This window comes from Sinocyclocheilus anshuiensis, unplaced genomic scaffold (genome assembly GCF_001515605.1).
Source record: "Sinocyclocheilus anshuiensis isolate Anshui unplaced genomic scaffold, SAMN03320099.WGS_v1.1 scaffold93, whole genome shotgun sequence".
NCBI classification, from domain to species: Eukaryota; Metazoa; Chordata; class Actinopteri; order Cypriniformes; family Cyprinidae; genus Sinocyclocheilus; species Sinocyclocheilus anshuiensis.
Window position 1 is genome coordinate 1,318,184 of NW_015539852.1, and position 22,386 is coordinate 1,340,569.

General features: G+C 36.4%; 1 protein-coding gene across 1 annotated transcript in view; it reads left to right on the top strand.

The window, feature by feature from the left end:
- LOC107684667 (potassium voltage-gated channel subfamily G member 4-like) overlaps positions 1–11,401 on the top strand; it is a 29,041-nt gene extending 17,640 nt beyond the window's left edge. The window contains exon 3 of the mRNA XM_016480979.1: positions 10,151–11,401. Coding sequence (XP_016336465.1) covers positions 10,151–11,017 — 867 coding nt within the window. The 3' untranslated portion in view covers positions 11,018–11,401. The remainder of the gene's footprint in view (positions 1–10,150) is intronic.
- Positions 11,402–22,386: the final 10,985 nt, after the last annotated feature.

Here is a 22,386-nt window from a genome sequence, read left to right on the forward strand (position 1 = left end):
GCTCACTAGGGTGTTCTGGGTGGTAGTTCTGGTAAAGTTCATCCACTCTTTCGTAACGTTGGGATCAGAAGGAAGGCAACACAAACACTGTTTTTCCACAACTTGGCACTGCACAGCGTCTTGTTGTCTTCAGAGCCATCTTTATCGTTTGGTTTATGTGTAGACCTGCGCGTTCACCACTCTCATAAACACTACATGCGCAAATTGGTGGGCAGGGCTAAACAGGCAGTGATGTCCAAGCTGGCGTTGATCTTCTACGGAGGCGGCGCTTATCTACACTATTACATCATAGAGTAGAACATTCCAAAAGCTGTCATTTTGGCAGACTGCCTTCAATAAAAGCTGTTTTTAGTTTTGAGTTTTGAAACTTATGGGATGTTTTTATAGTACAATGACCTCTTATATGTCAAAAAAGATCAAGGGAATTTTGGTTTCTCAGTTCATGACCCCTATAAGATGTTTTTGAAAGGTGTCTATGAATATATATATATATATATATATATATATATATAAAACCTTAATGAACTAGTGTAACAAGTTGCTCAGTTGGTGCAGTTTAATGAATCAGTTGGTGAATTGGTCTCATTGAATCAGTTTGGATGACTCACTGAACAGTAGGTTTTGACTGTGCTCTGTGCCGCCTACTGGAAAATATCCTGTAGAAAACTGGGTTGTGCCTATGTATCAATTGCTTTACAAAGTTGCATTGTAATTTAGGAAATTCGATTTTGTTTTATTTTATTATTTGTTTTATTTTTTTTGTTTTGTTAGAATATAAAGTAGACAAATACTGTAAAGACATTTGGAAAAAAGTCCCATGAATGCACGTCATGGTTTGAAATTTGACGACTTTGATAAATGTGTAAAATGAGATTTGATTTATTTGATTTAAAAAAGCTTAACATATTCTGACAATTCGTCTTCAGTTCCTTCTCTATACCATTTAATATTAAATCATTCAGTTGCCCTGAGTAATACAGGACTTTGCCCAAGGCCCAAATAGGGCTCTAAAATCTGATAGTATTGAAACCTAGTTGCAAGTGTTTTCCACAACTTAATTTGAGTCTTTCTATAAAAGCTTGAATGTTAGATGTTGAAAATAATATACTTTATGGTTTTCCAGTATGCCTTCTGCTATATGTGCCATACTTATGCATTTAGGGCTAGATTCCTGCTGCGGTTTCATTCCTCATGAATAATATTTTTTGATGAATATCTGATGCATTTCCATAAAAATATAAAATGTAAAAATGTTTGGAGGACCGAGATCAAATTGGAATTTTAGGAAACAGATGACCCCAGGGGTTTGTTTCCTGTGTGTTTACATGTATAAAGCAGGGTGCGCACTATGACAAGCTTTGAGTTCTGTACATGCCTGTAATCTATTTGGTGTTGTTTATCAGATCCTCTAGTAGTGTACAGTCAGATGAAAGAATCTGTGTGTGTAGCACTTTCAATTATTCAACTCTCTGTCCAACCCCTCGTCTCTTTCTGACATCCCCATTCCGGGGCCCCATATCTCATTCACTAAGCAGCTCATAGATCGAATTATCCCAACTGCATTTCGTTTTCAATACATCCATTTATGCATTCTCAGACCCTCCCTCTAGATTCAAACAGCCAGCCAGACCACCTAACATTCAATCAGAGACTCATACCGGAAAGATGACTGTCAGTTTGTATAACCTGTTTAGTGCTAACAAAGACTGCGATGTCCTGGCAAGACTAGGATAGTAGTTCTGTGTTTGGTTGTTTTATGCCTCCGTTTTGCTCTGGGACTGCAGCAGTTGAGTTGAGCCAAACCTATTCCAACCATCCTATTGATTTTACTGTGTCATTATACTCTGCTATTCACCCAGAATGCATCTAAATCCCATATGCAAGTGCTGCTATTCAAGGCTGAATGGTTTGGCCACAAAATCATGCTCTGATTGCGCTTTGAATTGCTAAGGCAAGTCACTTTAGTTGAATACTATAAAAAGTTTCAGATATCACAATACATTCCCCTAAATATTTAACTTCTCATCCTTCTGTTGCTTACATTTTAAGGCTAAAAGCACACAAAGTTTTCGATTTTATTTTGATTATTTGTGCAGCCCTATTGCTATGTATGCTGATCTCAGAAGCCCTGGTGGAAGTCTTCATGGTAAGCTGCTCATCAGCTCTGTAGGTGATTTCTAAATGTATACAGGCTGTATAGATGCTGGGGCTATGGTTGATTGGTTTTGGGCACAAAGTAGGGGGGATGTCATTGACATTTCTAGTGGCATTAGCACTGAGAAATTGACAATCAGCCTGACGAGTTGCAAATTGTTATCCTTCTTTATTATGCATAATGTCTGCAGCTGCAGTCACAACCACTTCACCCCGCAGGGAGATGAGGAGCAAAAGTCATAGAAATGAGATGAAAAGAAGGTGTTGGAGTAGAAGTAGGGAATGAGAATGACTGAGAACTGGGGAGAGTGACAGAAAGGGAGTGAGAGGGAAAGGGGACAGTGTACGTGCTGGACGGAGAGGTGTGCTGAGCATTTAAAATTGCTGAATTTACAGCAATGAATCACCTCAGAGCTGCTGCAGTTTGATAATAAGTCCACTCTAACTGCGAGTCTGTTGCTCCTGTGAACGCTTGAGAATTTACAAAGGCTTTTCAGACTTTTAAGGCAAGAAAAAGCATGAATGCATTTTAAAAGTTTTTTGAAAGATGTAAGTGTGGCAGAGTGAGCTGCCACATTTGATTGTTTCAAGGTCATGAGTTTCTACTGCATTGCTATGTAGTAGTTCACAGTTTGTACTTGAGATTTACAGGTTGTTTTGTTTAAAGGTCCCATATTGTCAAAACTGAAATTTCCTGGCTTTTTTCACGATTACTGAGGTCTAGGGGCTATTTAACTACCATATTTTGTTTGTTTTTTTGTTTTGTTTTTTGTTTTTTTTTATTAATGCTCAATAACATAAGAACATTGTCAAGGAATTACATACAAATACATATAATAAAACAAAGAGAGAGAAAACAAAAATATTATACAAAAAACAATGAAAAACAAAAGATGACAAGACAAGGAGACACAAGAATGCATACATTACCACTATTGAAACAATAACATACAAACATTAATATACAGGGAAAGCTTTTAAATACATGTATTTTCTTTAAACATTTCTTCATAATATTTTATAAATCTTTGGGATTTTTTGTTATTTATATAACTAAGAGATTTAAGAAGTGATATTAATTCAGTTTTAAAATGGGGATAGGATGGAATATTATTTGCAAACTTTTGTTTATGAATAAAGAATTTGCCATATAAAATAAAGAAGTTAACAATATACTCTAGGGGTCTATTTTTATCATCAATATAATAAAAAAAAATAATGTCTTTAGACTGAAAGAATAAGTAACATTGGCCGAATCGAATATATAGGAGCCAAGGTCAGACCAAAATTGCTTGGATATTGGGCAATCATAAAACAAATGTGCAAATGTCTCTTCTGATTGCTTACAAAAAGCACATGAACTGTCAATGTCCAGATATTTAGAAATATTAGAGTTTACAGGATATATTTTATGTAAAATTTTGAAATGTATTTCTTTAGCTTTATTGGAAATACAGTATTTTCCAGGTAAAAGCCAGGCCCTTCTCCAATCTATATCTTCTACTAAAGATCTCCAATAGAACTTTCCTCTTGGAGAAATTTTTTTCTTGAATTGAAAGATTTGGCGTACATGTCTATTGGTACATTTCTTGTCTAAAAAATCAATTCCATCCAAGAACAAAGTAGATTGTATTGTGACTGTTCTTCTTTGATTATATAGGGAGTGGCTTTTAACAAGATGAATTAACCCAGGTGAGATTGCTTTAACCACTGTATTCAACTCTTTTGGAGGAATCGGGAAATTGTGGTAAGTCATAAATTGCTCATAAGTAAAAAGGTTACCAGAGTCATCAAATAAGCAGAGGATACCGTTAATATTATTTTGGAACCACCTGGGGAAAAATAAAGATTTATTTCTGACAGTGATATCACTGTTATTCCATAACAGTGTTTTATGAGGTGAAAAACTATGAACATAACACAGTTTCCAAGCAAGGAGACATTGCTGATGAAATTTGGACAAGGTAATAGGTAGCTTAGAAGGTAAATAGTTGCAGTTTAAAATAAAGGAAAGGCTACCAATTTTTCCAAATATTTGGTTGGGGATAAAGTAGCAAATGGATCTTGGATTGGCAAGACATCTTTTAAGCCAATTTATTTAAAAAATGTTAATCATGTCAGAAAAATCTAAAAAATCAATACCTCCTTCTGCTCTGCAATTAGAGAGCACCTCTTTTTTTAAATTATGAGGTTTCTTTTTCCAAATTAAATCTAAAAAAATATTGTTGACTTATTTGGCAATTTTGTTCTCAACAAATAAAGATAAAGATGGATATACAAAATGAGAAAGACCTTCTGCCTTTGATAGGAGGACTCTGCCATATAGCGACAGGTCCCGCTGTAACCAGATATTAAGAATATTTTTTTATTTAATTATCCTAGCTGAAAAGTTTAAGTTTGTCTTGCCAGAAGATTTTTAGTAATATAAATACCTAGGTATTTCACCGTGGGCTTAACAGGAATATTTTCTATTGAATCATAATTCAAATCATGGACAGGCATAATCTCACATTTTGAGAGGTTTAATTTTAAACCAGAAGCGCAAGAAAACTGGTTAATTAAATCTAAAGCCTTTGGCACATATTTTTCATCTTTTAAAAACAACGTGGTGTCGTCTGCCAACTGTGAAATTTTAATTTCCCTCCCGAAAACAGAAATCCCTTTCAATTCTTGATTCTGAACAATGCTCACAGATAGCAACTCAGTAACTAATAAAAATAAAAAGAGAAAAAGGGCAGCCCTGCCTAACACCACGCTGTACATCAAATCTATGAGAAGTGTCAAAATTAGGCCATCGATGCCCGGAGATTTCCCTTTTTTCATTTAATGAAGTACTTTCCACACTTCATCACAATTAATATCCAAATCATAGTGAAATTTATCATGATCATTAATAGCAGGGATAAAACACTGTATTTTATCAATAAATTTATCACAACTATTAGCATCGAAATTAGAAGAGTAAAGGTTACTATAAAATTTTGTAACAAATTTAGAAATCTGAATAGGATCTTTACAAATTACTCCATCAATATTAAGGGCAGTAAGAGCTTTTTTCTTTCCATTTCTTTTTTCAAGCGCAAAGAAATAGCTAGAATTTTTTTCACCTTCTTCTAGCCACTTGGCTCTTGATCTTATAAACGCCCCCTTGGCTAATTCTAAATGAAGTTCATTCATTTGCAAATTTATACTATTCAGCTCCAGTTTTTCTTCTTCTGAGACGTTCTCTTTTAATAATAACTCATTTAAAGACAAATCAGATTAGATTCTAACTGATGTCTATTGGCTTTCAATTCCTTACATCTTGTAATAGCAATTAGTCTAATTTTGTATTTGAAATATTCCCATTTTTCTTTGTAACCATTATATACATCAGTAAATAATTCTTTTGCAAGGTTTATAATACTATCATTGAATTTGCTGTCCTTTAATAAAGTATTATTACATTTCCAGTAACCCCGCAATTTAGAATTAGGCTGCAGACTGCCGAGTTTTAATACAATTTGTTTATGATCTGATAGGGGAGCAAAATCATGAGAAATGTCTTTAGTAAGATGAAGAATTGAAGAGGAGATTTTAAAAAAATCTATTCTAGAACGAAGAGATACATTTTTATTGGACCAAGTATAATCCTGGGAATCTGGGTTATAAAATCGTCATACATCAATCAAAGAAAGATCAGAACACAGAGAGAAAATTAAGTCATTTCTTAGTGCAACATTGCTAGGCCTGGGGGGATATCTATCTAAAGCATCATCCATGCACTCATTAAAGTCACCACCTAAAATAACATAAGAACCTTTATATTCAGTAAGTAGTTCTTTGACTTTAGCAAAGATTTGAGGAAAAAGAGTCTTATTAGAGGAATGAGAGTTAAACCCATAGATGTTGCATAAAATGAAAAAAGTGTTGTCTTGCTTAATAACTGTTGTAATCCACCTACCATCATTTGATTCCACCACTTTTAGAATATCCCCTTTAAATTTGTGTATGAGAGTCATGACCCCTGCAGAATGGCTACTGCCATGACTGGCAAAAATCGTATTTCCCCATTGTGACTTCCAAAATGTTAGATCTACATCTTCAGAGTGAGTTTCTTGTAGAAAAATAAAATCTGCATCACTTCTCTAACAAAATTTTAAAAATTGCTTTCCTTTTAACTATATCACGTAATCCCTTGACATTTAGAGACAGAACAGACAAAGACCTAAACGTATAATCCATTAGAACAAATAAACATGAACAACCTGGAAAGTGAAAAGAAATTTTGTTTTTTTTTAATTCACAACAGATAAGAAAACCCCCAAGAATTAAGAAACACTTAATACAAACAACAAGGGAGAGGTGGCTAACAACTTATCGAACATCTTAAACACCATGCAAATACAGCACATTATACCTGATTAACAAACAAAGAAATAAAGTGCCAAGTAAAGATACACATCCAAGTTAACTTTATCAATAATAATAAGAAAAAGAAGAGGAAAAAGAAAATAAATAGCCTAAATACATGAAAAGATAAAGAATAGAAATAATAATAATATACAAAAGTAAAGGTAAATAAAAAATAAATTAATAAATAAACATAAAAAAAGTAAGCAAGACTATTAGGTAGACAATCTAATAAAAGGTCAACGTTAAGTCAACGTTGTGTGACTAAAACTACTGCATTTCTTATTAATCAAGAGTTATTCCTCGAAGAACAAAGTCAACACTACTTTACATTCGAAAAGAAGTGCTTCTTTCCATCAATCAACGCGAACGAGGAGCGGAAGGAAGCCTTCTTACCCGCATCCCTTGCTGCTTTAACTAGAGGCCAGAGTTTCTCCCTCGCTGCCCTGTCTTCTGGAGATAGGGGTTCTGAAAGACGCAGGCCGTTGTCTTCCAGATACTTGCATCTTCTTGCAGCCCGCCAGATGCCATCTCGCACATGGCGGAAGGAGAACAGGACAATGATAGCTCTTGCCTTTCCATCATCCCTTGCCGGACCCAGTAGGTGAGCTATATCCACGCCGTCATTTAATCTGTCGCAAATATCTGGCGCCATTTTTCCGAAGATATCCACTACCACACTCCTGACATCCTCCCCTGCTCTTTCTTTGACCCCGTGCAATTTAAGCAGCCACCTCCAGCTATAACGTCTGCATTCATACAGACCGGCCCTCAGGGATTTATTTTCCTCTTTCAAAGTTTTTATCTCACCATCAAGGCATTTCAATGCTTCGCTGTGTTGTCCTACATCCAGTACCAGCTGATGAACCGTCGAGGAGAGACTTTCAAGCAGTTTCGAAGTAGAATCGGTAATTTATTTAATAGTCTCATCATGTTTTGCAGAAAGTTCTCGTATTGCATATAGAGAATGAGGAGTTACGTAACGATCTTTTCACTCCGCATTGCATTTCGGGAAGGCGCCGCCATATTAGCAGGATACGCTATCCGTTCCCATGGTTACTTCTCATTCTCTATAAGGATAAATGCTTATATTTTGTTTTGTTTTTGCCTTTAAGTTAAACAACCATTCATTCTTCATTGTATCGTTTGCAGGGAAGAGAAGCTATTTTATCGCACTGCATGATATGCACTGCATTTCTCTCTTAGGTTTTGTAGAATTTGGTTTACAGTATTTACCCGATTAGCGTAAAAACAGTGTCGCCCGCTGGACGCTCGCTGCTGCTTCAGTCATCATATGGTACATTATCCAAATAAAAGTGTGTGTTCAACAAGCTGACAGAAGTCGATCCATTTCTTTGTTGGAAACTTTTAAATGACAAAGTATAATTGTTGTCATTATAAATATTAATTTTTCCATGGCCACGGAGGAGAATCACAGATTGTGGGTCACATTCAGCGAACAGTCACGAACTCACTGTACTTTTTATATTTATTTCAACAAATGACAAGCAAAATCAAATCCCTAGGAGCTTGGGGAAAGTTTTGTAGCATTTTCAAATGCTGGTTAAATGTGCTAAGACAGTGATGCTAAAAGACATGCAGATGAGCCAGAATATCAACGCGACATGTTTAAATGTAAAGCGTTTTCCTCTCTTTAGAAAACGAATCTAGAAGAATTGAAGAGGAGATTTTAAAAAAATCTATTCTAGAACGAAGAGATACATTTTTATTGGACCAAGTATAATCCTGGGAATCTGGGTTATAAAATCGTCATACATCAATCAAAGAAAGATCAGAACACAGAGAGAAAATTAAGTCATTTCTTAGTGCAACATTGCTAGGCCTGGGGGGATATCTATCTAAAGCATCATCCATGCACTCATTAAAGTCACCACCTAAAATAACATAAGAACCTTTAAATTCAGTAAGTAGTTCTTTTACTTTCCGTTTCCCCTTTGTTTTGCTGCCTCCAGCTAGCGCTGTGACGTCACTGACCCTAGTTACCTGTGGTTGGCCTGGCTGTGCGTCACTCAGAAAACAACAGGCCAATCAGAAGAGAGGCTCATGAATATTAATTAGACAGACCAAAATCGACCTGTTCTCAGCAGAGCTCCTGAGAAAGGAGCTGTAAAAATATATTGAGATGGTTTTTGGTACTTATACCGCAAATATATATTCTTAAGGACATCAAAACCTCAAATAAAACTCCAGAAAGGTGTACAATATGGGACCTTTAAAATAAAAAAGCAATACTAAAGATTTTTCTCTTTAAGTGTGCTATAACCAAAATGCAGATTTTAAATTGTTTTATTTCTGTTCATCATTAGAGTACAACAATATAAAACATGCGTTAGATAAATTTTATTATCCTATAATATATATATTCCTCCTTTTTTTGGCTGTTAAATATTATGCTTAAAATATTTTGGCATTTATTACTTTTCCACAGGAAGTGGAAAAGTGTCAATATCAGTAAAAAAAAAAATAGTCAAACTAAGTATTGATCTCTACTAAAACAATGGCTTGAGGTAAACACTTTATGAAGACATGTACAGTACATGTGCTACACACAAAGTCCACCATCAATTATTCCTTACATTTGTTCTCTGAGGCTGTTTCATAGATCATAGATCTTACCATTCTGTTCCGAGCATTTGCTGAAATGTAATATTTTTTCTTTGACTGTTCACATTTGTTCACAACAGTCAGCTGACCTTAAAATACCTGTGAGTGAGCATGTACAGAAAAAATAACGTCACACGTTTTCCAGCATATGTGCACATAACAACAAAACCCTTACATCTGCAAGGGCCTTCAAGTAGCTGCAAATTTAACAGCTAATTTGCTAACATGGCATGACTGTGATACATTCCCTCGAGTTTTGCTTGAACTAATGCATCTCACCAAATATTAATTCAATCTGTTATCTCTGCATCTTTCCACTGATTCTGCTTGCTCCTCCTTTGGTTTTCAAGATCATAGATCTTCAAGATCGCTTACTGGCGCTGAATGATAACGACATTACAAAACGGTTTGACGATACTGTATGCACATGTTAACAGAATGTGCGATTTCAGATCTGGCTGCATATAAGCATATATAATCAGATATGTGTAGTTTCAAGGATCACATCTACAGGCATGCCACATGAAGAGAAAATCAAATTTGGGTCACTTCCAGCATGTTGCTTGTATAGGGGGGTTTAATTCAGACATTTCAAGGTCAAAGTGGTCTGCTTTGTCTTTTCTGTTAGCCCTCCTTCCACCACCGCCTCAATTTGACCTCTGACTCTGGCTAATTAACTGATACAGCTTGACTTATTGGTTAGTGTGACTTGAATACTAAAAGTAAACACTGAGTTTTTCTGGAAAATGGCTATCTGCCCTCTCCTTAGCTTATTTATTTTCCTTCCCCTTTTTTTGTATTACTGACCAACCTTTTACTCTCTGACATATTTTAAACCTCCCTTTCGCAAATATTTTTGTACTTTAACTTCTAATATGCCAAGCCTAATTCATTGATTTTAAATTTAGATGCAAAGCGTTTTACTGAAAATAATTGAATTTAGAATTAAATTAGTTTCTCACTCTCTCTCCCTTCGCAGGGTGTGTGCTCCCAGAAATGCTACCACATGTTTATCGTCGAGACGGTTTGTGTGGCCTGGTTCTCCCTGGAGTTTCTGCTACGGTTCATGCAGGCGCGCAGCAAGCTGGAGTTCCTCCGTGGACCCTTGAACATCATCGACGCCATGGCCATCCTTCCATACTATGTGTCTCTGGTAGTGGATGAGAGCCCCACCAACGAACATGAGCGACCCTCTGGAGGTAAGGGCTACCTGGACAAGCTCGGGTTGGTACTGCGGATCCTGCGTGCCCTTCGGATTCTGTACGTAATGCGGCTGGCCCGCCACTCTCTGGGCTTGCAGACGCTGGGGATGACGGTGCGGCGGAGCACGCGCGAGTTCGGCCTGCTGCTGCTCTTTCTCTGCGTAGCCGTGACGCTCTTTTCGCCTCTGGTGCACCTGGCGGAAAGCGAACTGACCGGAGTGCAGGATTTCAGCAGCATTCCCGCCTCTTACTGGTGGGCGATCATCTCCATGACTACAGTGGGTTATGGGGATATGGTACCTAGAAGCATACCTGGTCAGGTGGTGGCACTCAGCAGCATCCTGAGTGGGATCCTAATCATGGCCTTCCCAGCCACTTCCATCTTCCACATGTTTTCCCGCTCATACCAAGAGTTGAAACAGGAGCACAACAGGATCTTTAAAGAGGAGTGTGCGGCAGCCGCAGCGGCTACCGCAGGATACGATGATGAGCAGGATGGAGGATGGGTGGCCTTTCCTCCTCCCAGACTAGTTCTTACTCCAGACACAGAGACGCCTGGCTCCCTTGAAGACCTTTCTCTTCTCGGGAAAGGTGGAGAGACTTCCGGGAATAACCAGCACCCGTTACCAGCTGGAGCCTTTTAAGTGATGCACACGCATTGTACTCTTCTCTAGATCAAACCTGTTCTTCCATGCCCTCATAATTAACCCTCTTGCATTGGACAGGGTGAAGTTAAAGGGCTTTGAAGCTATTTTGTCTTCCATCAGCCACAAGCTGATCATGTCTCATTAAAGTACTAATTCCTTCATATTCACACTGTGGACATTTAAGATTTAGCACTCCATGAAAATCCATGCAATAGAAGTAAAAAATAAAGCTAGATAGCTAAACTTTAAAGCCTTGTTCCACACAGTTAGACATACAGCAGAGAAATCTAGGTTCCTCAAATTAACTGTCTAATATTTTTTAACAAATCCAAAGATGTGCTTTTTTTGTTGTTGACTGTTTCAGGTTCAAGAATTGCTCTTCCAGAGAACGTGCACTTGAAATGCCCTGCACCGGTTTGGGACAGACATGCTCTTGTACAGCTCCAAATAAAAACAGCAGTAATCTCAATGTCCTGTCCTCTCCTGTTTTTTAGTGTTCATAGAAGGATTTTCTAATCCTCTTCTTTGAAACGCTCAATCATTAGACACAGTCACCCTGTTCTCTTCTCTTCATTTTACGAAACAGCACTTATGTGCCCCTGCTATCTGCCAGCTCTGACATGCAGCAATTAAAGAGTGATGAATCTATGATTGTTTAAGTTTTTATTGCTAGAGTTGAGATTCAGCCATGTTGTGACCTCAACAAGGTCAATGTAGTTTTCGTCGTCTTCTTGCTGATTTCCCCATAGGAGAGTCTGTTGCCCCCAGGTGAAGATCTTCTCTGTATAAGGTCAAAAAATTGTCCCACTGCCCAATGCTTGCAGGGTCCAGCTGGTGGGGGGAGAATCGTGATTAGGCTGGGGATTAACATGCAATAAATTCATAGAGATAAAAAGTCCTTCCGGAGTCAGACTCTGTGGCGGACTTTGCTTTGTCAACAAATCACAAATTTGCACCTCTAATCCAATTATTCAGTCATGTTGCATCGGATGCTTCGCCGAAAGTCCCAGAAGACTGAGTCATGGATCGGGAAAAGGTACAGAGGAAACCAAGAGGATTTGATGGACCAATCAAATTACATGTGTAGCTTTTCGCAGGATTAACCAGCTGGTTGAATCATTAAATGTACATCAGCTTGTTCTTGATGTAAAGGTTAAACCTGTTTATCACTTGTTTTCTTTCATGATAGACACAAGCAGTGCCAGGTTCAGGTCTCAGATGGTCCAGGGGTGTCTCAGTCCACTATTAAGTAATCAGATAGTCAACAATTTCTGTCAGAATCACTATATTATACTAGAAATGTCATCATACTCGTCAAAAAAGGTGGATAAGAGTATACTTCATAAAGCCAACAAATGACACCATGCTATTCTCTACAGCGATGTTGTTGATAAATGCCAGCTATATTTAATGCACAACTGAAATTGTGTTGCAGTTCATTGAGTCATTGGCATCTCAATGTTTAGTGCTTATATTCATGTTCACATTACACTGATCCTAAACTGTTATGTAACATAACCGGGAAGAGAAAACCATATTCTTATCCGTTTTGATAGAACGTATTCTATTGCGGTAACAATTCATATGAACTTAATAACCATCTGCACCATTTAACAGCATTAAATGGGGGGAAGCTTCGTGAGATATGCCATCAGCTCAGCTATAAAGATGCTTTTAGCCACAGTGCTTATTGAAAAATCTTGTTGAAGGATGGCTTGAATGATGTATCATATGCCATTATTTATCAAGGAAGGCCATATCTAGATGGCAAGTGTCTTCTGCTGGCATCAGTGATTGATGTAGAAAGCATCAAGAAGGGTTTAAGAGGCAATCTATCAGATCTTCTTGATGGAGAGATTGATTCCTATTCGGTAGGTAAGTGCTTTTTAGATTTCAAAGTGTAGTAAACCTAATATTTAGTTCTCTCTTCAAGTCAACCCTTTTATGGTGCAATCTAAACAATAGGTCAATGATGCGTGTGTGTGTTTTAACATTTCAGAGTGTATAGTGGTGGTTGAATGTTATGGTTGTGTGTTTGTGACAAGTACAACGCAGTCCATGGATGGATGGCCGGCCATTGCAGTCTCTCTCAATCACCCATGACTTTTAAAGCTGATCATGCTCTTCATTTATCATCCAGGACTCAGAAGGCCAACATTCACATTTTGCACAAAAACAGAGTCATAATTTAGTTTTCCAGTACCATTTCCCAACCTTTTTCTGACCCTTAGAATTAAACAGGTTTATATTTTGCCACTGTCCCTTTAAGATTTTTAAGATGCCCTTTTCACATGTGAAATCAGTAAAAGCACTTTTATATGCTTATACACATCTTTCAATAACAGCCACTTGGCAAAGCCTGCTTTACATTGTGACATTTTACAAAACACTGAAATATAACGCATAAACTGTGAAGGTCAGGCTAGAATGATCAAAAACTGTACTGTTTTTAATGGCAGGATATTCATTTTACTGATATCATTAGTTCTTATGGTGTTTAGAATGCTATCTTTTATGTTTCTTACTTTCTCATTACTTGATCGTGACTGAGCAGCCCAGTTTCTGAACGCTGAATTGACGTTATTGATGTGTAAATGTGGGTAGTGTCAGACATCAAGATGTTTTTGCAGCGTTGTTTCATTAAATGGCCTTTTTAACGCTTTTTCGCTTCTTAAAAGATCAAGGAAAACTGTATTTCCTATTACATTAATCTTTAAACTCTCCATGATTGGCACGAGTTCTGCAGTGCTGTCTGAATGCTTCTATTAGCATATTTGTGATGTTGTCATCATACCATATTTCAGGCTCAAATGTAACTTTTTATCACTGCATTAAGCTTCCTCTTGGCAGAGATACTAGAAGTGAACAGATGTTTGAGTTCTCCATATTCAGTTCAGTTTTGATCTGATATGTCAGTCATAATTGGGCACAGGCTTGTCAGTCGGTCTGTTTCTTTGTAACTGGATTTGATCTTGTGAATTTTGGTTGACATTATGGGGATCTAGATATACAGCATACATTGAATTACCCAGAATGCATTGCCTAATCTCATCTCATCTTGTGATGTATTTTTTCAAATACACAGTCGGTAGTATAGATTAAAGAAAGAGTCTCTTGTGATGTATCAGTGAGATTAAATGAAAACTTGCTATATATCATGTATTAAATATGTTTTGACATCACATCCTGCAGCTTTTTTGCTTTCACTGTGGACAGACAAATAGCTTGACGTTGTAAACGTATTGCATTGCTTCTAGCTACGACACAGTGTCATTCTTTCTCTCTTCTGTCTGTCATGATGGTAAGAGCCTCAATGGGCAGTAAGCTTCCCATTAATCTTAGCTGACAGCTTGACCATAGATGTACCGCAGCGTGGCAATGAAATTCTGGAAAGGGTCTCGCTTGGGAAGTTAAAGCGTTCCTCTTCTCTGTATCACATGAGCATCATCATTGCAGTAGTTCTAGGTGGAGGTTTTATTGAACATTAGAGACCTTAGTGTCTTTGACAGACAGCTGTGATTGGAGCCATTCCTAGTATTTCTTTAAAGGCGAAGTTTTAAAAATGAATCAAAGGCTCTAGGAGGAGGCGTTTTCAGCACTTTTTTCCAGGCTTACTTCACTGTGAGTATCCATATATTATTTATACACCACACAAAGCTGAGCGAACGAGTAGGAGGGACACTTCAAGCACTCATTCATATGCAGAATTAGTCGGGTTCATTTAAAGAGTGCCATATGATGTGTTATCAGCTAGTAAACTCGGATTAGATATTACATCTGTTCATTTGCAGCATCTGGCTCATAAACATCTCTATTTCCTAGAATAAGTCTCATTCTCTGTTCAAAAAGAGAAAAGTACTGTAAACATGTTTTTGTTGGAACATTGTTCATCATCCTGAGAAGCTAGAAGGTGGAGTAAAACAATAAATATTAAATGAGTTTCAATTACATTTGTTCGATTTTTTAAAAACAAATGTCATGTTTACAATAATGCAATCACAGTGGAAGTCTATGGGCCTTCAACTTTTCACTGTACACAAATAAAAAGGCTACCTGCAATGTGCTGTTTTTATACTATTTATATAGAGGCTGATGATGCTTTTTACATTTTCTTTCTTAGTCAGGTTTCTCAGGCTCTTAAGCAGGTGTTTGTGCATGATGACTTTTATTCCTGCCGTCAAATGAGCCACTTGTGTAGCAGGTGTTCTGCTGATGTCTGCTTGATGTTCTGCTCAGGTACAAAGTGTATTTTTGTGTCCCTTAGAAACCACCAACAAACTGTGTCAGATTTGGAACTGTAACAAGCCTTCCATCTTATAGACAAACTAATATAATGTAGTTGACGTTTTTAGTATCTTGTGGTGAAAAATTAGGTTTTGTCTCTTAAACTAATGAAAATGACTGCTTATACTGTGATATGTCTGCTATTGGGTGATGGCAACCAACATCTGTTCTTCTTCATTACTCCAAAGTTGTGTAGTTTGACGTTTGAGACAAATATATTGAGAGAGTCAATGAATAATGCTAGTAAATACTAATTTGATATGGTAAATGAAACAAACAGAGAATAGTGACTTTATAATTACTGCAAAGTCATAATTTAACTGCATTGCAGCATCGTTAGCAAGCTTTGCATTTCATCTCTGGTGCTTGAAATGTCTAAAATGGGTGTTTTATGATATTGAATTTCTGTATATCATCCCATAAACAGATCGGATGTCAAAGGCTATGTTCATTACTGCATACTGTGCAATACTGTACATACTCAAAGCTTTTTTTGTAAATATGCGAAATGCATTATAAAATGTTAAACATTTTTTAAACAGCAGTAAATTATTGTCACAATTTTTCATTCAGGATCAAGTCCCCGAACTAGTAACTTTCTGACATCCAATCAAATAATGAGAAAGATGTTAAAAACCATATTAATAGTACTTCTAGGTCATTTGTTATTCTGGAAATGGAAGGTTAGGTGGAGTCCATTGTATTGTGTGATACATTACATTGTATTCCATACTTATATTCCATGCATTGTGTTCTGTTGTAAACTGCACGTTTTAGTAAAAATAGTAGGTCATACATTTATTCATTTCATGCAGGTGTATTCTATATGCATACTGCAGACATTTTTAAGAGTCATAAATTATGCCATTAGTTGCTGTTCTGGTTGCTGGAAGTGCTATAATTGCTGTAATAATATAAACTTGTTCTGATGTTCTACAGAAGCTGCTATGCTGGAATCATACATGAACAAGAGAGATCAGAGAGACAGGTGAAGGGCTGAGATGAAGCAGGTATCTAGAGATAAGAAGGCAGATACAGGACACTGATGATTACTGTCTTTAAGGGCAGATTAAAGGGCAGTGTTAATCATCTGATCACCATGGGTAATTAGTTCCAACTTCTAACATCCTAGAACCTATCGATCAAAGCTCACTCTAAATAGCCCACAGACAGGGACGAGCTATTCTAGAGGCCATGGTGACCAGAATGATGTCATGTCAGGGAATGTAGAAATGTCCCTGAATCAGTTATGCAACTGTGACTGTAATGTATTAATGGGCTTCATCAGACCTCAAGAAGGACGGTGGTGAATCCATAAAATGTCCACAGACAAATGATTTCATTTATGATTTATAATCACCTTTCCCCGGGTCTGGGTTCTAACACTCTGCAAAAATTCTCAAACTACCTTTTATTATCAGCAGGTACAGTGGAGTAGGAGAATGGAATCACAGATAGAAGAAAGAATAGGAAAAGACCCAAAAATGCTATATGGCTGCTATACTATCTATCTAGTTGAATTTTGAGTTATGTCTTCGTAATGTGTAGGTACTTTCTGTACAATACTACAATGTCAAACTACAACACATCACAGATGAAAAATTGTTTTACAGTCATTCCATTCAATTTTAGTCACTAGTTAGATATCATAATTGTAGAACTGGGTTTTATTTCCTTTCTCTCATCTCTCCTGTGCAGCTCCAGCACATATATCATCACTATATCATCAGTCTCACTCTGGGTCACTGCCAGATGTTTGCTTACCTAAAATCAAGAAATTGAACGCCATAAAAACATTCAAAAAAAACTTGTCCACAGGGATCTCCATATGCCACAGAATCAATCGAGCCACCAATTTGACTGCCCCATTTATCTTCAAACATAACGATGGTAGGAGAAAACAAAGTAGTCCAGTTGGATTGAAATTGTACCCCCTCCTCCCTCCTTCCTATATTAGATATACAGTGTAATCTGTGATCAATCCCGAGATAGGGAAAAGCGGTAGAAGAAGACTTTGTGGCAGGGCTGGATTGAGTCTTAATCATCCAAACTTTCAGCACAGACTGTGAATAAGCCCCTGATTGGCCCTTCATTTCGCTCGGTTGGAAATGCACAGAAAACCATCATCTTGCATTAGTTTCCCAGCGCATGCATATATGCATGTGTGTGCACACGTCCACACTCTGACATTTTGATTGGCTGTACAGTACATTTTTGTTGACTAAATCTCTCTCTGCTCGTGTAACTTAGAATGCCTTGGGCTTTGAGTGCTATTCGTGACGCTGGGCAGATGGTGAGGTTGAACTCCTGAGTGATGAATCAAGGGTTCGAAATATAGATCAGTGCAACACTCTGCAGGGGCTGTGGTAAAAAGAGCACCCTTAAAAGAAACTGTAGATTGGTGCTCGAACAAATATAAAACTTCAATTTAAAATTTCAAATGTTTATGATCTACACTGTAAGAAAAATAAATAAATAACAACAAACACTTTATGGTAATTGTCTGTTAGGACATCATCCAGTAATTTTTACAGACCCTAAATCACAACCCAATTAGCGAAATTCACAATTCAGGTAAAACACCTGAAAAAAAAAAATCAATATAAAAAATTCCATATTTTTAATACTGTACATAGTGTACACATCTGAGCAGTATTAAAAAGTCTGTGTAAAGACACCTAAATGCCACTGTACATTTACATTTAGTCATTTAGCAGATGCGTTTATCCAAAGCGACTTACAAATGAGGACAACAGAAGCAATCAAAAACAACAAAAGAGTGCTGTGACAAGGCTCGGTTAGCCGGTTAATCTAGTATTAGAGGGACTTTTTTAAATAAAAATAAAACAAGTCAAAAGAATAGAAAAAGAAAAGAGAATACTAGTGCTAGAGGCTCATTTTTTTATAATAAATAAAAAGAAAACAAGTAGATAGAATAGAAAAAGAATAGAGAATGCCAGTGTTAGAGGCTCTTTTTAAAAAAAAAAAAGAAAAAAAAGAAGTTACAATAGAAAGTTCAATTGGATAATTTTTTAAATATATATTTTTTGTATCATATTAATAATGTATAATTTTTTTCTACTTAATTTATTTTATTTCAGTTTTTACTTTTATCATTTTTATTATTATTATCATTATTATATTTGCAGGTTTGGTCCTCCATCATTCATACAAAATAGCCTTGTCAAGCTTGTTGTTTTACTGTATAATGTTTTATTCATGTATGTTTTACACACTTCATAACTTTCTTCTATTAAACCTTTGAGATGTGCAGAAACCTACTAGTTGTTGTTTATACAGTACAATGAAAATGTCCCAGAGGAATTCAAGCCTGGAATTACACATTTTCAGATGAAATGTAAGCAACACGCATGCAAAATAAACTCTTACACCACTCAGTATTCTAAACATACAGCCATAGTAAACCTCAGATATAATAACCCTTCTGTCTTCTGTCTCATTTACATAAGCTCCACCTTTTCCTCATCACAGCAGACCAGAGGCTTAGTGCTACAACACACCTGATGGCTACAGGTAAGACTTCTTGCTTCTTTATATCACGTTAGCACAGAGCTTTGCTTTGTCTTTATGTCTTCTGTTATTTTTCCATCAGCGTGTGATGCTAAGCTGTGTAAGGATAAGAGGGGAAGGGATGTTCTTTGGTGCTGTGACACCAAATCCTCTTGAGGAGCACAGATGGTCACTATGGACACCAAAACATAACCATGACTATAACAGGGGGCACCTGTGGTATCACATCTTATATAGATGAAAACAACAGAATAGAATCAATGTTAGTGGCATAAAAAATATGCAGTACATAGTCATTATTAGCAAATACTCAACAGTCTTCAGATCTCTCTTCAATTTCATCATCATCCTCATTTTTTTTTTTTAGAAGATGTGAAAAGTGTACTTTCTAAAGACTTTAAATGTAAGAACTGGGAATTGGGAACATGCTCAACAGAGATATAAATGCATGACAAAGTTCATTTAAAGTAGATGCATTTCATTCCATTCAAATTCTCCTTAAATTTTACTTTCTGTTTGTTACTTCTGTTTACATTCAATTTGAAGCAGGAACCGAACTGAATTTCTCAGTTCATTTTGAATTCTGATATAGGCTACTAATTATACAGAAAAGATTTTGAAGATGCCAATATTGTTTAAATTCACAAAAAAGAGAATCCATGTCTATCTATACCAATTTTCCACTGTTCGAAATCAGTATTCTTAGCTGGAATAGACTGGTCAAGTCTTTTAAAGGAATAGATCACCCAAAAACGAAAATGTTGTCATCATTTACTCACCCTCATGTTGTTCCAAACCTGAATGAGTTTTTTTGCTGATGTTTAACATAGAAGATATTTTTGAAGAATGCTGGTAATCAAGACTTCCATTTCTTTCCCTACTCTGGAAGTCAATGGGGACCAACAACTGTTTGGTTCTTCAAAATTCTTCAGAATATCTTCTTTTGTGTTCAACATAAGAAAGAAAATTTAAATTTTTGGGTGAACTATTCCTTTAAGTCCCAAGTCGCATTTTATAATAAGCTTGCTAGTGGGACAGCTAATCCAAAAAAAAAAAAAAGGTATTACTTGAAACAACCACACCACATTTTGATTTACTTTGATTTATCTCCAGAATTGCCCGGCAACTTTGTATCCAAGAAAAAATAATGTGCATTCTGTCTTCGTTCTGGAAGAATATGCTTTGTAACAGAAGCTTCAGAGATAGTAACAGAGCAATTTCGGTGGAATTGTGATTTAGATGATCTTTATATTCCAATGAGATCCTGCATGGCTGGCTTCTCATCTTTTCGTGATACACAGGTTTTGTAATCAACAGCAAAGCCATCTGGGTAAGTGCAGAGACACCTGTGCTTTTTGGGTGAAAGCCACTGAAGTGGAAGCACTGCCAGAAGAGAATGCCCTTCTAGCAATGACAATGTAAAAACATACAGTTCAACGTCATAACATGTTATTCCACCCCCGCAATATGCATCTTATATTGTTCTGAACCATTTGGCGGCTTAATACTTAACTTATCTTGACCATGTTATCTAATTAGTGTCTTTTCACATTTTCATCCTATGAGAGGGATCCTGAACATAAAGACCTTATTATGATGAATGATCCACGGCTCAGCTAATACTAACCTTCTGTTTAACACCTTGTGGGTCACGGCACCCAAACAGAGATTAATCTGAAAGTTATTTCATCCCTGCTGTGATATCCAGTAACACGAAAATCAGTCTGATTAAGCTACTGTCAGTTTTTACTTTATGAGACGTGTCGAAATTCATGCCTGGAATATGAAATCATTAAACAAGATGCCAAGGTCTGTTGACCAAGGGTAGTCTGATGCAGAGTCCAGAGAGTAAAAGATCACAGATAATCAGGCACTGCACAATATTCGATAACTAACTTGCTGACAGTTGGTTGGTTATTAAAGTTCTTTTTAATTGGATTTCATCCAAGACTGGACCAGCAATTAGTCAGAGAACGTTCAACCTATGAAGCTTTAAACAGGACATGCATCATTTAACTTTATAGCTGATCATGTGAGCATAATATATGTTATTTTAACCTTGTGCTATTTAACGAAAAAGATACGTTTCTCTAGTTAGTTAGTTAGTTATCCCTCTGCCTCTATATTCAAGAAATACCATTCAAAAGTTTGGGGTCAGTAAACATTTTTTTTTTTTTATTAATAATTAATACTTTCTTTTGAGAAAGGGTGCATTAAATTGATGTTACAAAAAGATTTCTGTTTTTAAAAAATGCTGTTTTATGAACTTTTCAAATAGTCCTAAACGTTACGGTTTTCGTAGAAATAGTAAGCTGTTTTTAACATAAAAATAATAATAAATGTTTCTTAAAGGCACAATATGTAATTTTTCGCCGCTAGAGGGCGCATATTCAAAATAAACAAAGAAACAAAGGCATAGTTTGATGACACCGTGACTGAGTGTGGAATCATGGGAGTTGTGGTCTTCATCCCCACAGCCGATGCAATCCGACGGGACTCGGGCAGAAATCATGTTCATGGATGAGCTAATGATTTATTAACGTAGTAGAATGAAGCAGGGTGAGGCTGAAAGCCGTCGAAGTGAAACGAGGCCACTGAACGAGCGTGACACACGGCTCGAAAGCAGCGGAGCTTTTATTATGCCACAGTCGACTGCTTCCGCTCCTTCCGGTCGTGTGTATGTGGGGGAAAAAAAGCAGCGCTGTTTTATCATACTAGATACATTTGAAAGTTCTGTTATAATGCTATAGAATGATTTCTGAAGGATCAAGTGACACTGAAGACTGAAGTAATTGCTGCTAAAATTTAGCATTTTCATATATTTTAAAATAGAAAATTATTTTAAATATAATAATATTTTAATCATCTTTATTTTTAATCAAATAAATGCAGCTTTGGTGAATATAAAATGCCACTAAAAAGCATAAAATACTACTAACAATTATATAAATGGTATATTTCTTGAAAGCGGCTGCTTATGTCATATTATTATGTAGTGCTTGATGATTAAGTTGATATTTATCGCTCAGACAGAAGACAGTTGGATAGACGTAGTGCAGTTTATTATGACGTTTCGGTTTCAGTAATATATCTGAGAATGTCTACATATATTTTATGACTTTCAGTGCTGAAATCAGTTTAGCTATGGCAGATGAAGGCATTATAAAGTAAAGAGAGGTAAGCCAATAGTTAATTTATCTATGCATGATAAAACTTGCATATACTCATAATTTACATTATCAAGTTTGCATGCTTTGACACTACATATATCCTTTTCAGTAATCTATTATAAATACAATTTAAAGCATTAGTAAAAATCAATAAAATGGGTGTTAATGTCATACTAACTGACTTCTCATCTTTTTGTCCAATGTACTGCCACTCCAGGATTGTATATACATGTATTATCATGTATGTGTCACATTAACATATTATTTAACATGCATGTTGTGCAACCAGCATTCTTTTGGTTCTTCTATTTGGAAGCTGAACACGTCTGATGTACTTTTTTACTATCCACTTATTTTTTTTAATGCAAACTTCATTTTAGC